General features: G+C 46.1%; 1 protein-coding gene across 1 annotated transcript in view; it reads left to right on the top strand.

Annotated features, from left to right (window-relative positions):
• Window positions 1–18,026, top strand: part of ZCCHC24 (zinc finger CCHC-type containing 24) — a 137,995-nt gene that overhangs the window by 32,226 nt on the left and 87,743 nt on the right. Inside the window, exon 2 of the mRNA XM_070752008.1 lies at window positions 17,399–17,599. Within this exon, the coding sequence (XP_070608109.1) occupies window positions 17,399–17,599 (201 nt within the window). The remainder of the gene's footprint in view (window positions 1–17,398; window positions 17,600–18,026) is intronic.

An 18,026-nucleotide genomic window follows, 5' to 3' on the forward strand; every position in this document is an offset into this window, starting at 1 on the left:
TCTCCCTGCCTTTTCCGGCCCTGTTTCCTCCCAGGAGATTCCTAGAGAGGCCCCACAGAGGCTTCTCCCTGCCTTTTCCGGTTACAGTTTCAAAAGCTCGGGTTTGTAAGTGGAAAATGGTTCTTGCGAAGAGGCAAAAAAATCTTGAACACCCGGTTCTTATCTAGCAAAATTCAAAAGTAGAGACGTTCTCAGGTGGAGGTACCACTGTATATCATTTTGGAAACAGAACAACTTTCTTACCTTCCTCGATTTTCTGCGTACTGATATATTTACTACTAACTCATTTGATCAGTGTGTAGCCACGCGGATAGTAAATTTCTTCTCCTTTGACCTCCAGACGTATCTCTTTTAAGACCTGGCATTTAATAACTCTCAGTTTAACCCAGCTCAAAATGGAATCGCAATCAAGATTTCTTAACCAAGCGTTCAATCACCACCGAGTGCTCTGCGGGAGACATAACGCCCTCCACGAGTACTGCATTTATTTATTTTTTGATCACATATTTTCCAGGCCTGCTTTTTCCTTTTTTCTTTCCCTACTGGGTTTAACAATCCCCTTGCTCTGCTCTCTTCGTCTCCTCTCGTAACTATCAGAGTATCAGGCACCAGTGGAAACGCTCCGGCTATTTTTAAGTTGGAACAGAGGCACAGCTTAAACGGGAAATCCAGAAATGGATCCGGATTTGGACACTTCTGGGTTTGGAGAAAGGTCAAAGAGCTGGACTCTTGGCAATTTAGCCACAATAACAACCAATAAGACAGTGTGTGTTTGCATGCCTCTTGTGTGTGTGCGAAGTTTAATTTGCAGAGCGAATGCTATTTTGGTCCCTTATCCTGTACCCGTGCGTGTACGGCTTCTCTTGAGTTGAAGTCAGTGATGGGCTACTACGGGTACAGTCAGGTACGCAGGGCCGGTAGAAAAATTTTGGTCAGGTACGCAGAACCAGTAATCTTTTTCTTTTTTTCCCTTCTGGTGTCTGGGTATGTTTTTTCGTATCACAGTAAATGAGGTTGAATGTGTTAGATATGCTGCCCAGTTACCAGGGTAAATGTCAAAAGTTCAGATTTGTTTATTGCCTGTTGATTGGTTAGCCTCTTTTGGCGCTAAAGTTGTAGCAAAATAAAAGTTGCCTGTTGCTGGGGCTAGTTTGTATAAATACTGAAAACTGTGTTAGGCTACCTTGTTCCTGTCAGAACAATAAACGTGTTAATTGATTCAGCTTAATTTGAGAGTTATTACAGAATGTGTATCATTTTAGAAGAGCTATGTGTGCATGTGTGTGTGTGTGTACATACACTCTATATAGTAGATTATGTATATCTTTGTGTGCATGTGTGTCATATGTATGTACACCTATGGCATATATACATAGAATTAGATAGTATACTTTGAATGTTCACTAATAGCAAGGGGAATTTTATCTCTTTGAGGCGAGGAGAGGCCAGGCACCCTAACCCTAAACCAAATCTTTGACGTGAGTGACGTCATGTTGGCCTCCTTTAAGCCAGTCACATGACCTTTATGCCAACCCGGGACCAGACTATCTCCGGGACCGCCTTCTGCTGCATGAATCCCAGCGATCAGTTAGGTCCCACAGAGTGGGTCTTCTCTGGGTCCCGTCAACTGAACAATGTCGCTTGGCGGGACCCAGGGGAAGAGCCTTCTCTGTGGCGGCCTCGGCACTCTGGAACTAACTCCCCCCAGATATTAGAATTGCTCCCACCCTCCTTGCCTTTCATAAGCTTCTTAAAACCCACCTCTGCCGCCAGGCATGGGGGAATTGAGATACTCTTTCCCCCTAGACCTTTACAGTTTTATGCATGATATGTCTGTATGTATGTTTGGTTTTACAATAAGGGTTTTTAACTGTTTTAATATTGGATTGTCATATGCTGTTTTACTACTGTTGTTAGCCGCCCCGAGTCTACGGAGAGGGGCGGCATACAAATCCAATCCAATCCAATCAAATCAAACCCCGGTCACATGATCGTCAACCCACTCCCACCTGATCACATGGCTAGCAAGCCACACCCACAAAATAAACCACGCCCACAGTGTGATAGTGAAGTTTTTTGCAGCCCTTCGCTGAACCAGTTGTTTAGCTTTTAGCGCAGAAGTCCACAATCGCTGGGCTACGGCTCACTACTGGGCCTTGAGCTGTTCGGAAAAGGTTCACTAAAACTACAACATGTGGACTGGCCTCCTGTAGTCCCCCATCCTCCTCTGCATTATGGGGTTAATGTTGTTTCTTTTGACTAGGGTTCTCTTTCTTTGTCATGGTGTGATGTCAGGAGTAAGACATCCAGGGATGGTTTTCACCTACTTTCTCTACTAGTTTGCGAATGTGAGCTCTCACGCTCACTAACTTTGCGGCCCTGGCACGCGAATGCGGGATCGAGCGGAAACTTGTGCGGGAAACAAAATCTCATACGGCATATTTCGGCAAGATTTTTTTGCTTCACCTCACCGAAATGCACACACACGATCATCCCTGTGCAGGTGTGGGAAAGAAAATTGTGCTCGATCCCGCATTCACGCGCCTGAGCCACGGAGCTGCACGCAATTAACTGTACCGGCAGGAGCCCACCACTGGGCATCACGTGACGTATTCCCCACCCCTTTGCTTAACCAGTCGTGGGTGAGGCTCATGCTAAACCAGGCGTTGGTGTGGCCAGCACATGATGCATCCGACCTGTGGGTTTGACAGCCCTGTTCTACACTCTTGGATAAAAAGTAGAATAGGAGTTCAACCAACATGAATAATAATATATGTCAAGATGGATACACTAAGCGTCTGGATTAGATTAATCTCAGAACTAATCCAATGGCATATGGCTTTCATTTCCCCCCCCCCATGCTTCAAGCTTTCTTCTTCTCAATCCCCTAACTTATTTATTTATTTATTGTGGCAGGCCATGAACAAGGGAAGGAGAACCATATGAGTGAGCCACTCTTGCATTTCTGAAGCAAACATTTTTAAAGGAATGTAGCGTATTTTTTGAAGTATAAGCAGGGATGATCCAGGCCCTGAAATGGTGGAAACAGCGCTCTGGTAGTGGAAATGGAGCACGTAGCATAGCTACATTACCGCTGGTCATATTCATTGCCGCTGTGCACGTTCAACTTTGGTAAATTCTGGTAAAAATTACTGGGTTTTTTGCTTCCGCGCATTGCCCAAATCTTGCTGTCGGAAGGACGTCCGCGTGAGATTTTGGCTGCTGCAGATGGGCAGCACCCGAATCTCCCTGTGGTGCCTAGAGCGGCAGCTGGGGCCAGCAGCAACAATGGCCTGCCTGAGCTCCAGCCGCGTGGCCTGCTCTCTGCTCTCCCGCGCCGCAGACATCTCTCGGTGTGGTGATGGTGCCTTGAGTGAGCCGTGGCCTTTGGAAGCACTGTGCTCTTGAAGGCCAAGACTCGCTCTGGGTGCCATCACTGCACCGAGAGATGCCTGTGGCATGGGAGAGAAGGCGGCGCAGCTGGAGCTCGGGGCCATCCAGCTCCCTCCCTGCGCTGCAGGCAATCTTCTCAGCACGGCAAAGGAGAACCCATGGCGCAAGTACCAGAGCGAAAAGTAAGGCAGGAAGCGGAGCACTTGGGCCACCCGTGGTGGAGCCACCATTCACGGCAGGGCAGGTAGCAGGCAGTGGGGGTAACTTACCTGATTTTTGGTGTCGTTCGCCTTTTTTGCTTCTGCACATTCACGGAAGCACAAAAAGCCAGAAATCGCATGTCCTCGAATGAGATTCGGCTTCTGCGCATGCGAAATAAGTGCTTGGACTTATTTTTGGGGAGGTCTTATTATTTGGGGGCATGTAGAGCAAGATGGCTGCTCTTCTTGCCATCTTACCTAATTTCCAGCTCTGTCTTCCGAACCCTAAGCAGAGTAAATGGTGGGACGGACTGCGCCTATGGTTAAATATTTTCAGGGAGGGCTTATTTTCAGGGGGAGGGCTTGTTTTGGGGGGGGTTATTTTCAGGGAAGGGCTTATTTTTCAGGGATGTCTTATTTTCAGGGAAATATGATATCTGCTGGGGTTTATTTATTTATTTATTATTGATTTATTTATTTATTTATTAATCAGATTTGTATGCCACCCCTCTCCATAGACTCGGGGCAGCTAACAGCAATAATAATACAATGTAAACAAATCTAATATTTAAGTTAATTTAAAAAAGAACTCCAATTTAAGAAACCAATCATACATAATGACATACCATGCATACATTTTATAAGCCTAGGGGGAAGGGAAAGTCTCAATTCCCCCATGCCTGACGACAGAGGTGGATTTTAAGGAGCTTACGAAAACCAAGGAGGGTGGGGGCAACTCTGATATCTGGGGGGAGCTGGTTCCAGAGGGTCGGGGCCGCCACAGAGAAGGCTCTTCTCCTGGGTCCCGCCAAACGACATTGTTTAGTTGACGGGACCTGGAGAAGACCCACTCTGTGAGACCTAACTGGTCACTGGGATTCGTGCGGAAGGCGGTCCCGGAGATATTCTGGTCCGGTGCCATGAAGGGCTTTATAGGTCATAACCAACACTTTGAATTGTGACCGGAAACTGATCGGCAACCAATGCAGACTGCGGATTGTTGGTGTGACATTGGCGTATTTGGAAAAGCCCATGATTGCTCTCGCAGCTGCATTCTGCACGATCTGAAGTTTCCAAACACTTTTCAAAGGTAGCCCCATGTAGAGAGTGTTACAGTAGTCGAGCCTCGAGGTGATGAGGGCATGAGTGAGGGTGAGCAGTGACTCCCGGTCCAGATAGGGCCGCAACTAGTGCACCAGGCGAACCTGGGCAAACGCCCCCCTCGCCACAGCCGAAAGGTTGCATTCAGTCAGGAGATAAATGAAGGTTACACCAGCAAATTTGCTTATTCAGACTTGTCCTGCTCAATGTCCAAAACGTATTGAAATTGTAATTAAAACTCCTCCCTTCCCAAGGGACCCAGTTTGGCTGCAATTTCTCAACATTCCCAATTTTCATTCCTTTAAGTTGAAGGCCCAGGCGATGTCATCATTTCCACTGGAATCACAGGGGCTTTTTTCTCAGGCAAGTCTGTCCTCCAATGCTGGAAGTTGGCAGAAAAAGGATGAAGCACTTGACTCTTTTTGCAGATTAGGAACTCAACGCAACAGCACAACATGTTTGAGGAGCTGCCCTACTAATCGTTGTCCCTCCACCCTCAAAGGCCAGTTTGGCGAGAGGCAATCTGGAAGCCTTGCGTGTAGCTCTCATTTGGAAGAAAAAGGAACCTGCGTGATTTTTGCAGGCCAAATTAAAGTCCATTAATTGACTCCTCTGCAGCAGCAAATATGGCTGTTGTTTTTATTTAAATGTTTTTTTAATCAAAGAATGATGATCGTTGAATGTTGCCGCTGTGTAATCTCCTGCTGGCCGGGTGTACAATAACATTAGGCGATAATGTCCTTTGTTCCTTTGTTTAGCTGAGTGTGATTTGCAAATCTCTCCATTGTGGTTGGAGAGGGCCTTATTCCAGGCGCGTGCAACCAATCATATCTTACAATCTGGGGTTGGCTTTTGTGGATGAGCACAGCCACCAGAGGGATTTGCTTTCTGTCCTTTGTCAGCGCTGAGAGTATCTTGAAAGAAAGCAAGAATTTGCAACGCCGAGGTACATGCAATGCATTAATATAGAATGGAATGAACAATGTTGCTTGGTGGGACCCAGGGGAGGAGCCTTCTCTGTAGGGGCCCCAACCCTCTGAAATCAGCTCCCCCCAGAGATTTGTACTGCCCCCACCCTCCTCGCCTTCCGCAAGAGTCTCAAGACTAAACCAGATTTTAACATCGCTAAAGTGGGACAGCATTGATTGGGGGCGGGTGGAGGGGCTTCTTGATTAAAAATTTGGTCTACATGGAGCAGAAAAAAAATTCTCTTTCTCTCTCACTTCCTCCCTCCCTTTCTCTCTCTCTTCCTTCCTTTCTTTTTACTCTCCCTTCCTTCCTCTGTCTCTTTTTCTTTTTGTTTCTCTCTCTCTCTTCCTTCCTCCCTCTCTCTTTCTTTCTCTCTCTCTCCCTCTCCTTCATGGAGCAAACAAAATTCTCTTTCCTTCTCTCCCTCTCTCTTCCTCCCTCGTTCTTTCTTCCTGTCTCTTCCTTCCTTCCTTCCTTCCTTCCTCTCTCTCTTTTTCTTTTTGTTTCTCTCTCTCTTCCTCCCTCCCTCCCTCTTTCTTTCTCTCTCTCTCCCTCTCCTTCATGGAGCAAAAAAAAATCTCTTTCTTTCTCACCCTCTCTCTTCCTCCCTCGTTCATTCTTCCCCTCTCTTCCTTCCTTCCTTCCTTCCTCTCTCTCTTTTTCTTTTTGTTTCTCTCTCTCCTTCTTCCTCCCTCTCTCTTTCTTTCTCTCTCTCCCTCCTTCATGGAGCAAAAAAAAATTCTCTTTCTTTCTCTCCCTCTCACTTCCTCCCTCCCTTTCTCTCTCTCTTCCTCTCCCTTCCTTCCTCCCTTTCTCTCTCTCTTACTCTCTCTTCCTTCCTTCCTCCCTTTCTTTCTCTCTCTCTTCCTCCCTCCCTTTCTCTCTATTTCTCTTTCTCTCTCTCATCTATACCATCAGACTTGGGGCCACTAGACATTAGTCCCCTGGCCGACGAATGTATTGTAGGTTAGTTGATTGAATGGGAATGAGAGTTTGTTAATGGTCTTAGTTTTTTTTATTAATTAATTTAATATAATTCAATTTAGGATATTATATTGTTCCCTTATATGCTGTAAGCCACCCCGAGTCCTCGGAGAGGGGCAGCATGTGTAAATGTTGAGAGCCTCCAGAAGGATGGGGAGGGCGCTTGTACCCTCCCCTGGGTCCAGGGAAGCCTTTGGAGCCTGGGGAGGGCAAAACACGAGCCTACTGGGCCCATCTGAAGTTGGGAAACAGGCTGTTTCCAGCCTCTAGAGGGAATCCGGGTGGCAGGGGAAGCTGTTTTCGCCCTCCCCAAGCATTGAATTATGGGTGTGGGCACTTGTGCATGTGGAATATGCAAAATGTCCAAAGATATTTCACCAGAAGAGCCCTTCACTCCTCCACTCGAAACAGAATATCCTACGAAAATAGACTAACAATCCTGGGCCTAGAAAGCCTAGAACTACGCCGCCTAAAACACGATTTGAGTATTGCCCACAAGACCATATGCTGCAACGTCCTACCGGTCAATGACTACTTCAGCTTCAACCGCAACAACACAAGAGCACACAACTTAATACGAACCGCTCCAAACTTGACTGTAAAAAATATGATTTCAACAATCGAGTTATCGAAGCGTGGAACTCATTACCGGACTCAATTGTGTCAACCCCTAACCCCCAACACTTCTCCCTTAGACTCTCCACGATTGACCTCTCCAGGTTCCTATGAGGCCAGTAAGGGGCGTACATAAGTGCACTGGTGTGCCTTCTGTCCCCTGTCCAATTGTCTTTCCTCTCTTTCACGTATCATATATATTCTCTTCCTTTCATATATCCTCTCCTCTAAGTTCACTTTACCCTTATATATATATTACCATATGTCTTTTTTTCTTCCTATGTATTTGTGTATTGGACAAATGAATAAAATAAAAAAAGAAATAGCCTGCATATAGGAAAAATAGGAAAAAAAGGTTCGCCATCACTGCTCTATACGTTTGGGAAGAAAAAAGAATAATAAAATGCATGATTGAAGAATCCTTTGATTGGCGGCTTTCCACACAGATGGCAGGAAGTAATATTTTCTGCTGACGGTTCCAATTTGGAGCTTAATCTGGGTCTTTGCCCATTCTGGGATTTTTGTTTGACTTAAAGAAGCCGACATAGTCAGTTTACACAGAGACAATTAACCATGTTTCAGTTTCCTCCTCTGAAATGGAACATTGGCCCGGGATGCTTTCTTTTCTTTCCGTGTGCATAACAGGAACATGTGTGAGTAAGGGCGTGTGAGTAAAATCAGCCTGGAGAGGTGGAGAAAGGGTTTTGGAAGGCTCCCAGTAGGTTGACATCTATAACACTTCCTCTGGTGGTTTTCTTGCCAACGATGAATTTCCTTCATGCAATATAGCTTCGAGAGGGATGAACTCAATACAATCCCCATAAATCATAGGAGACAACTTCAGATAACCAAAGACAGTCAAGCAGTCCAGAAATATTTCCATAATGCTTTCATAAGTACTGTATTTTTCGGAATATAAGACACACCTAACTCTCATCAGGTCTCCACCTTCTATATTCACAATATAAAAGATGGCTAAATCAATCAATCAATCAATTGATGCATATTCCTACATACAGTGATCCCTCGATTTTCGCGATCTCGATCTCCGCGAAACGCTATATCGCGATTTTTCAAAAAATAATAATTAAAAAATACTCCACGGTTTTCCCCATCTGATGATGTCATACGTCATCACCAAGAGTCACTTCTCTCTCCCTTTCTCTTCCTTTTTCTCTATCCTTTCTACCTCTTACTCTTTCTTTCTCTCCCTTCTTCATTCAATTTTCTCTCCCTCCCTTTCTCTCTCTTTCCTTTCTCTCCCTCCCTCCCTGTGCCTGCCCTGCACCACCCAATAGGGACGGACAGCCCCCGATCGTCGGTTCGTCACCCCCCCCACACACACAGAGGAAGATCGGGCTGCGAGGGCAGTGGATCCGCGTCCCCAGCCACCGGCTTGGATTCCCCTCCCGGCGGCATTGGGCTGCCCTGCATCACTCACGCGCTCGACTGCGGTGGCTGCTTTGGCAGGGAAGGAGGAGTTTGGGGAGAAGATGAAGGCAGCGGGCAGCAGCTGAGGCGAAGCGAGGCGAAGGCGGCAAGGAGCGGCAAATCCACCTCCCCAGATCGGGCTGGTGGGGGCGGCAGCCACCGGAGGGAGATCGGGCTGGTGGGGGCGGCGAATCCACCTCCCCAGCCACCGGAGAGAGATCGGGCTGGTGGGGGCGGCGAATCCACCTCCCCAGCCACCGGAGAGAGATCGGGCTGGTGGGGGCGGCGAATCCACCTCCCCAGCCACCGGAGGGGAGATCGGGCTGGTGGGGGCGGCGAATCCACCTCCCCAGCCACCGGAGAGAGATCGGGCTGGTGGGGGCGGCGAATCCACCTCCCCAGCCACCGGAGGGAGATCGGGCTGGTGGGGGCGGCGAATCCACCTCCCCAGCCACCGGAGGGAGATCGGGCTGGTGGGGGCGGCGAATCCACCTCCCCAGCCACCGGAGGGAGATCGGGCTGGTGGGGGGCGGCGAATCCACCTCCCCAGCCACCGGAGAGAGATCGGGCTGGTGGGGGCGGCGAATCCACCTCCCCAGCCACCGGAGGGAGATCGGGCTGCTGGGGGCGGCGAATCCACCTCCCCAGCCACCGGAGAGAGATCGGGCTGGTGGGGGCGGCGAATCCACCTCCCCAGCCACCGGAGAGAGATCGGGCTGGTGGGGGCGGCGAATCCACCTCCCCAGCCACCGGAGAGAGATCGGGCTGGTGGGGGCGGCGAATCCACCTCCCCAGCCACCGGAGAGAGATCGGGCTGGTGGGGGCGGCGAATCCACCTCCCCAGCCACCGGAGAGAGATCGGGCTGGTGGGGGTGGCGAATCCAGCTCCCCAGCCGGGCAGCGGCCGGCCGAGCGAACGGGAGAGCGGCGAGTGAGTGAGTGGCCGGCCGGGCAGGCGGGCAAGCGGCGAACGGCGGGCGAGCGGGTGCTGGGGGGGCGGGGGCAGCCGACATTGAAAGCAACCTGACGGCTTCCGAACTTTCGTCGCTCCCCGGCTCCACCATCTGCGCATGCGCGGCCATGGGAAAAAAAGGGTGCGCATGCGCAGATGGTGTTTTTACTTCCGCACCGCTATATCGCGAAAAATCGATTATCGCGAGGGGTCTTGGAACGGAACCCTCGCGATAATCGAGAGATCACTGTATATTGTATGTCACAGGGAAACAACACAGTCTATCGTATTTTTTGGAGTACTGTATAAAACACACATTTGTTTTTGGGGAGGAAAATAGGGAAAAGAATCTGCTTACCAGGTATTCATATGGCCAAGCATCCTTAGTCTGCTCAGCTTCAGCACATTATTTTATCCCCTGGTTAAGGCTTTTAAAAAACTTTATTCAGAGAGAGTAACAATGAAAGAGCTTGCAAGCCAGTAAGAGCTGGGAACATCATTGGCACCTGGAAAGAAAGATTCGGAGCAAATAGAGCAATGGAAAAATACCCTGCAAAGATTTAGGGCTTGGAAAACATTGTTCGCAGAGAGTAATAGTGAAAGAATTTGCAAGTTGGCAAGAGTTGAGAAGATTGTTAGCACCTGGTTAGGGCTAGAAAGAAACTTATTTGGAGCAAGTTAGAGCAGTGAAAAAACCCTGGAAAGACTTAGGGCTTGGAAAACATTCTTTGCAGAGAGTAACAATGAAAGAGCCTGCAAGGTAAGAGCTGAGAAGATCGTTAGCAGCTAGTTAGGGCTGAAAAAAAAGCTACATTCAGAGTATAAGATGCACCCAAATTATCACCCTCTTTTAGGGAGGAAAAAGGTGTCTTATACTCTGAAAAATATGGTAGGTGTTTCCTATTCCTGCTAATGTGAAGAATATTTATTTATTTATTTTATTTATTTATTAGATTTATATGCTGCCCCTCTCCGGAGACCCGGGGCGGCTAACAACAATCATAAAACAGCGTACAATAATAATCCAATACTAAAAACGATTAAAAACCCATTAATATAAAAAACCAAACATACATACAGACATACCATGCATAAAATTGTAAAGGCCTAGGGGGAAAGGGAATCTCAATTCCCCCATGCCTGGCGGCAGAGGTGGGTTTTAAGTAGCTTACGAAAGGCAAGGAGGGTGGGGGCAATTCTAATCTCTGGGGGGAATTGGTTCCAGAGGGCCGGGGCCGCCACAGAGAAGGCTCTTCCCCTGGGTCCCGCCAAGCAGCATTGTTTAGTTGACGGGACCCGGAGAAGACCCACTCTGTGGGACCTAACTGGTCGCTGGGATTCGTGCAGCAGAAGGTGGTCCCTGAGAATAGGTGTCTTACCCATTCTGTTGTGGGTTGATTGACCACATGGTGAGTCCAGCTCGACCTTTTCAATCTATCTCTCCTTTTTTTTAAAAAAATATTACAAAAAGTTTTATTTATACACATATATACATAACACACAAAACAAAAGACATTTAAAAACATTGGACACTCGTGCAGTAAACCTCTGTTGCATTTCTTATTGTGCTCACAACCTATTGCATAACTATTTTTGGCAGATTATTATAAACAAGTCATATGCATTGATCTTACTTCTATGTTTAATCCTATGTCTCTTTTCCCTTAACCCATTTGTCACCAATAAATCATTCCAGTTAATAATATTATTACTAAGTATACATTTATTACATAGAAACATAGAAATATAGATGTCTGACGGCAGAAAAAGACCTCCTGGTCCATCTAGTCTGCCCTTATACTATTTTCTGTATTTTATCTTAGGATGGATATATGTTTATCCCAGGCATGTTTAAATTCAGTTACTGTGGATTTATCTACCAAGTCTGCTGGAAGTTTGTTCCAAGGATCTACTACTCTTTCAGTAAAATAATATTACTTTTTCCTTTTCTTCAGCCAGCAGTAGAACTTGCCCCAACATCCATAATATTCCGAATCTTCCTTATTTTGTAATTCCAATGTTCATTTATCCATCTCCGCACAGGCTATTGTTTTTTTCTATTATATCTCCCTCTGTCGGTACATTTTCATTTTTCCAACATTGTGCAAATATTATTCTTGCGGCAATTGTTATGTGCAAAATTTAATCAAATTGATCAGGCAGGCCATACCTGGCTCACAAGAATAAAGCAGGGGGCTGTTATATTTTCCAGCGCACAAACTAGGACCAAAAATCCAGGAGAAAAATTTGTGCGAGGGGCCGAAAGGAAGCAGGCAACGCCAGGCAAACAGCAGGAAGGGCTAGGAGGGCGGTTCATCCGAAGGACAGCAGGAACATTGCCAAACATGTCGATAGCCTGTGGTCAAAAGGATATTGCCGAGAGCAGTAACACAAGAGCAGACTCTCTTGGTCTAAGGTGACTGCCAAGGTCACTGGGCACTTTTTGGAGAATCAGAGTTTAATTGCTCATCCTTGTCTACTGTGATCCTCAGAACAATCCGCAACTTGGGCGTCCTCCTCGATCCACAGCTCACATTAGAGAACCATCTTTCAGCTGTGGCGAGGGAGGCGTTTGTCTAGGTTCGCCTGGTGCACCAGTTGTGGCCCTATTTGGACCGGGAGTCACTGCTCACAGTCACTCATGCCCTCATCACCTGGAGGCTCGACTACTGCAACGCTCTCTACAAGGGGCTACCTTTGAAAAGTGTTCAGAAACTTCAGATCGTGCGGAATGCAGCTGCGAGAGCTATCATGGGCTTTCCTAAATACGCCCATGTCACACCAACACTCCGCAGTCTGCATTGGTTGCCGATCAGTTTCTGGTCACAATTCAAAGTGTTGGTTATGACCTATAAAGCCCTTCATGGCACCGGACCAGGATATCTGCAAGACCGCCTTCTGCCGCACGAATCCCAGCGGCCGGTTAGGTCCCACAGAGTTGGCCTTCTCCGGGTCCCGTCAACTAAAGAATGTCATCTGGCAGGACCCAGGGGAAGAGCCTTCTCTGTGGCAGCTCCGACCCTCTGGAATCAACTCCCCCTAGAGATTAGGATTGCCCCCACCCTCCTTGCCTTTCGTAAACTCCTTAAAACCCACCTCTGCCGTCAGGCTTGGGGGAACTGAGACATCCCCCCCTTCCCTATGTAATTTTGTACATGATATGACTGTGTGTATGCATCTCATCTATTGGTTTTTTTTTTCTTTTTAGACTTTTTAATGTAAAACTGTTATTTTAGATTTTAATTATTAGATTTGTTTCCATGTATTGTTTTTATCACTGTTGTGAGCCGCCCCAAGTCTGCAGAGAGGGGCGGCATACAAATCTAATAATAATAATAATAATAATAATAATAATAATAATAATAATAATAATAATAATAATAATAATCCATTGCTAGATGTGGTGGTCACTTTTGAAGGACAACAAAGGCTTCTTTTTGCTCCCAATTTACGTAATCATCACATTTTTAAAAAATGAACTACAGTGGTAGAAATGTAGCAAAAAAGGGCATAGAAATCAAGAATCACATTACTGGAAGGGTCCTTGAAGGCCTTTTAGCCCAAACCCCTGCCCATCCTGGCTTAAATGGTTGTCCAATTTTTTTTCCTGAAAACCTCCAGTGATGGAGCACCCATAACTTCTGAAAGCGAGCCACTCCATTATGGTGGAAGGTCTTAAGCATGAAACGTATCAGGAAAGACTTCATGGACTCCATCTGTAGAGTCTGGAGGACAGAAGGAAAAGGGGGGACATGATCGAAACATTTAAATATGTTAAAGGGTTAAATGAAGTTCAGGAGGGAAGTGGTGGCTTGTCAATCGGCGGGGCTTCCACCCTCCTTGAAAGTTTTTGGCGACAGCGACAAAGGAGAATCCCAGCACTTTGGCGTCAGACAAAGCTCCCTGGCTCCATGCCTGGCACTCGAATGGGCCGAGAGAGCCTGGCTTGTCCACCCCCTTTCGGCCAAGGAGAGTTGGCAGTCCAGAGGTTGTTGGCAGTCTGGAGGCAGGGAATCCCTGCTGCAGCACGAATCCCAGCGACCAGTTAGGTCCCACAGAGTGGGTCTTCTCCGGGTCCCGTCAACTAAACAATGCCACTTGGCGGGACCCAGGGGAAGAGCCTTCTCTGTGGTGGCCCCGGCCCTCTGGAACCAACTCCCACCAGAGATTAGAATTGCCCCCACCCTCCTTGCCTTTCATAAGTTACTTAAAACCCACCTTTGCCGCCAGGCTTGGGGGAATTAAGATTCCTTTTCCCCCTAGGCCTTTACAATTGTATGCATGGTATGTTTGTATGTATGTTTGGTTTTTTTATATTAAAGGGTTTTTAATTCGCTTGGATTATTATTGTACACTGTTTACGATTGTTGTTAGTCGCCCCGAGTTTTTGGAGAGGGGCGGCATATAAATCCAATTAATAATAATAATAATAATAATAATAATAATAATAATAATCCCGGCGTGGGCTGCAAGCAAATGGGAAATCCCAGCGGTGGCAGTCACAAGGCAGGGGAATCCCTGTGGCAGTAAGAGAGCACACGCGCAGTTAGAGAGCGCACGCACCCGAGCTCAGGTTCGTAAGGTGAAAATGGTTCTTAAGAAGAGGCAAACAAATCTTAAACGCCAGGTTCGTATCTCGAAAAGTTCGTATGAAGAGGCGTTCGTAAGACGAGGTATCACTGTATTCTGTTGCGATTGGAGGAATGAAAAACTCTTCTTGTCAAGTGTTCCTGGACTCTCTCGATTGAATCAATGTTAATATTAATGTCTGATGTGCAATGCGGGTTCCAGACAGGTGTCTGTCTTTGATAGACAATTCATTTATTTTATTATTATTTATTTATTTATTATTTAGATTTGTATGCCGCCCCTCTCCGCAGACTCGGGGCGGCTCACAACAAAGTGAAACAGTTTACAACAAATCTAAATTACAGTTTAAAAATATTTTAAAAACCCCATTTTCTAAACAAACATACAGACAGACATACCATTCATAAATTGTATATGCCCGGGGGAGATGTCTCAGTTCCCCCATGCCTGACGACAAAGGTGGGTCTTAAGGAGCTTACAAAAGGCAAGGAGAGTAGGGGCAGTTCTAATCTCCGGGGGGAGTTGGTTCCAGAGGGTCGGGGCCGCCACAGAGAAGGCTCTTCCCCTGGGGCCCGCCAACCGACATTGTTTAGTTGACGGGACCCGGAGAAGGCCCACTCTATGGGACCTAACTGGTCGCTGGGATTCGTGTGGCAGAAGGCAGTCTCGGAGATATTCTGGTCCAGTGCCATGAAGGGCTTTAAAGGTCATAACCAACACTTTGAATTGTGACCGGAAATTGATCGGCAATCAATGCAGACTGCGGAGTGTTGGTGAAACATGGGCATACCTAGGTAAGCCCATGACTGCTCTCGCAGCTGCATTCTGCAGGATTTGAAGTTTCCGAACAGTCTTCAGAGGTAGCCCCATGTAGAGCCATTGTCTGCATATTCGCCCTTCTTTTAATTCTCACAATTTCTCGGTTCAGCCAGAATTTGAATACCTTTGTAAGGAAGTGCGTTTTGGTGTTAGGCGGCCTTGGGCAAAGTTCTTGTTTGCTAGAGCTTTGCAAACAGAAAGGAAAATTCTGGGAAGACAAGGCCCTTCCCCACCCTCCCTGATTTTGAACCGACACCATAGGCAGCGAGGGGTGGAAAAATAGCCAGGGAGCAATTAACAAGGAATAGTTAAATGACCACAGGTTTTCTGTTGGAACACAAACAAAAACAGATGTGGATCTAGCTTCTCGGTATGGTTTCTTTTCGTAAAATTCAGAACAGAGTGTTTAAGGACGTTTTAACCCGCCGCGAATAAGCAATTACTGATTTTACGTGTTTGACCTTTCCTGGAGTTTTAAAATGTCATATTTTTTTTCAATAGCTTTGGGTTCCAAGAATGTCCTGGCTTTTGTGTATGTGTGTGTGAGTGCGCGCAGGCAATTAAAAAAAAAAATCCCCCCGGTTCTCGTCAAACTTCTAACCGCACAAGGATTGTTGAAAGCAAGAGCATCAAATAATAGCTCTTTGTATCCAAATAGTGTTGCTTTCGCATTTCATGAATGCACCAATTCATTCTTCTTCCTGGGGACTTTCAGATGGGTGGCGAACGTCAGTGCCCATAATCCTCAGCCTGAAGTCAGTGGGCAGTGATAGCACAGTCAAGTTAAACAGTCTGGTCATACATGTATGAGTGGTTCTTTAAATTGGTTTTTTTTAGATTATTTATAATATTAGATTTGTTTACATAGTTTTTTATATTGTTGTTAGCCGCCCCGAGTCTTTGGAGAGGGGCGGCATACAAATCTAATAAATAAATAAAAATAAATAAATACACATTCCAATCAGTCAATATCTCTCAATACAATAATAATATCACAAGCTTTCTTTGTCTTACGTATCATTCATACATTTCAGCTTACAAATATATCAAACTGTCATCAAACACACAGAACTTACTACATCCGTCACAGTCAATCGGCAGAAAGAACAGAGAGAGCAGAAAGGCCATGCTTTCTGACTCCCCCTTGTGGCAATTTGCAACACTACCTTTTAAACTGTAGTACTTCAACACATACAAACATTCACTGTTAGCTTGTTTATATATTGCAAACCCAACTGCCTTGCACAGAGTATTAACAGGGAGGATGTTCCAAAGGAAGGGAGCCACCATGAAGAAGGCCCTCCTTTTGCTAGATGGACCTTCTAAGTTTCTCCTTAGAAGTTGGATCTCTCTTTAGCTCGTGCCCACCCATTCTATCGTTTCCCGCTCTCTGGTTTGATTGATCTATATCCCTAGCAGGGGTGGATTCTGATTTATGTCGCTGCCGGTTCGCTTCCTCCTGCACCGCATGGGCGCATGGACTTTGCATGCATGTGTGCATACACAAGGCTTCTGTGCATGTGCAAAAGCAAAAACAAGATGTCAGTCCCTATGGCGCTGCTGAGAGAGTTGTTTTGGGGGGGGGCGTGTCTCCGTTCAGTGAACGGAGGGAAATTCCCACTACCAGTTCTAAAGAACCGGTCCAAAATGGCAGGAACCAGCTGTGATTGTAACTGTCATGATTTCAAATAGAAACATAGAAACATAGAAGACTGATGGCAGAAAAAGACCTCCTGGTCCATCTAGTCTGCCCTTATGCTATTTCCTGTATTTTATCTTAGGATGGATCTATGTTTATCCCAGGCATGTTTAAATTCAGTTACTGTGGATTTATCAACCACGTCTGCTGGGAGTTTGTTCCAAGCATCTACTACTCTTTCAGTCAAATAATATTTTCTCCCCTTGCTTCTGATCTTCCCCCCACCTAACCTCAGATTGTGTCCCCTTGTTCTTGTGTTCACTTTCCTATTAAAAACACTTCCCTCCTGGACCTTATTTAACTCTTTAACATATTTAAATGTTTTGATCATGTCCCCCCTTTTCCTTCTGTCCTCCAGATTATACAGATGGAGTTCATTAAGTCTTTCCTGATACGTTTTATGCTTAAGACCTTCCACCATTTTTGTAGCCCATCTATGGACCCGTTCAATTTGATCAATATCTTTTTGTAAAGTGAGGTCTCCAGAACTGAACACAGGATTATTCCAAATGGGATCTCACCAGCGCTCAAGACACAGCGGGATCACAACATGTGGCTTTTGTTTGAATGCAAAATAATTGAGAAGTGCCCACTTTGGTAAAAACGACAACAACCATATTTATTCATTTATTTTTTCTTTTCCAGGCCTTAAACAGCAGTCTGTACAAGAGTGCCTCTCCTTACGGCTCTCTTAATAACATCGTGGATGGCTTGAATTCCCTTACGGAACATTTCTCCGACATTTCGCTATCGTCGGATGCCAGGAAGCCAAGCAAGAGACCTCCGCCAAACTATTTGTGCCACCTGTGCTTTAACAAGGGACACTACATCAAAGACTGTCCACAGGTAAGGACCGTACAGTCTTGGGTGATGTTGTGAATGGTCCTCGACCAACTCTGGTACTTATAGATTCTGAGGAGGATGCAAAGGAGATGAACTCACTTAAGAATATTTTATATCAGTATCTTAGATTTGTTTAATATAATCCTTTGCACGAGTTATATTCTCATGTTTTACTACTCAATTTTAGCTTATTGTACTGCATTTTAACTTATTATTTATTCAAATTCCCTCTATTTTAGCCAATTTTATTGTATTTTAACCAGTCACAGTTTTATGACGACCGATGTGGTCCTTTTCCTCGCTTTGATATGGTCGATTGACTAATCAAATAAAGTTGATCTTGATCTTGATTGATTGATTGATTGATTGATTGATTGAGGAGGATGAGACAGGTCCATCTTGGTACCCTGGGCCAGTAGTGTTGCCAGCC

The sequence above is a fragment of the Erythrolamprus reginae genome, chromosome 5, assembly GCF_031021105.1.
Source record: "Erythrolamprus reginae isolate rEryReg1 chromosome 5, rEryReg1.hap1, whole genome shotgun sequence".
Classification (NCBI taxonomy): Eukaryota; Metazoa; Chordata; class Lepidosauria; order Squamata; family Dipsadidae; genus Erythrolamprus; species Erythrolamprus reginae.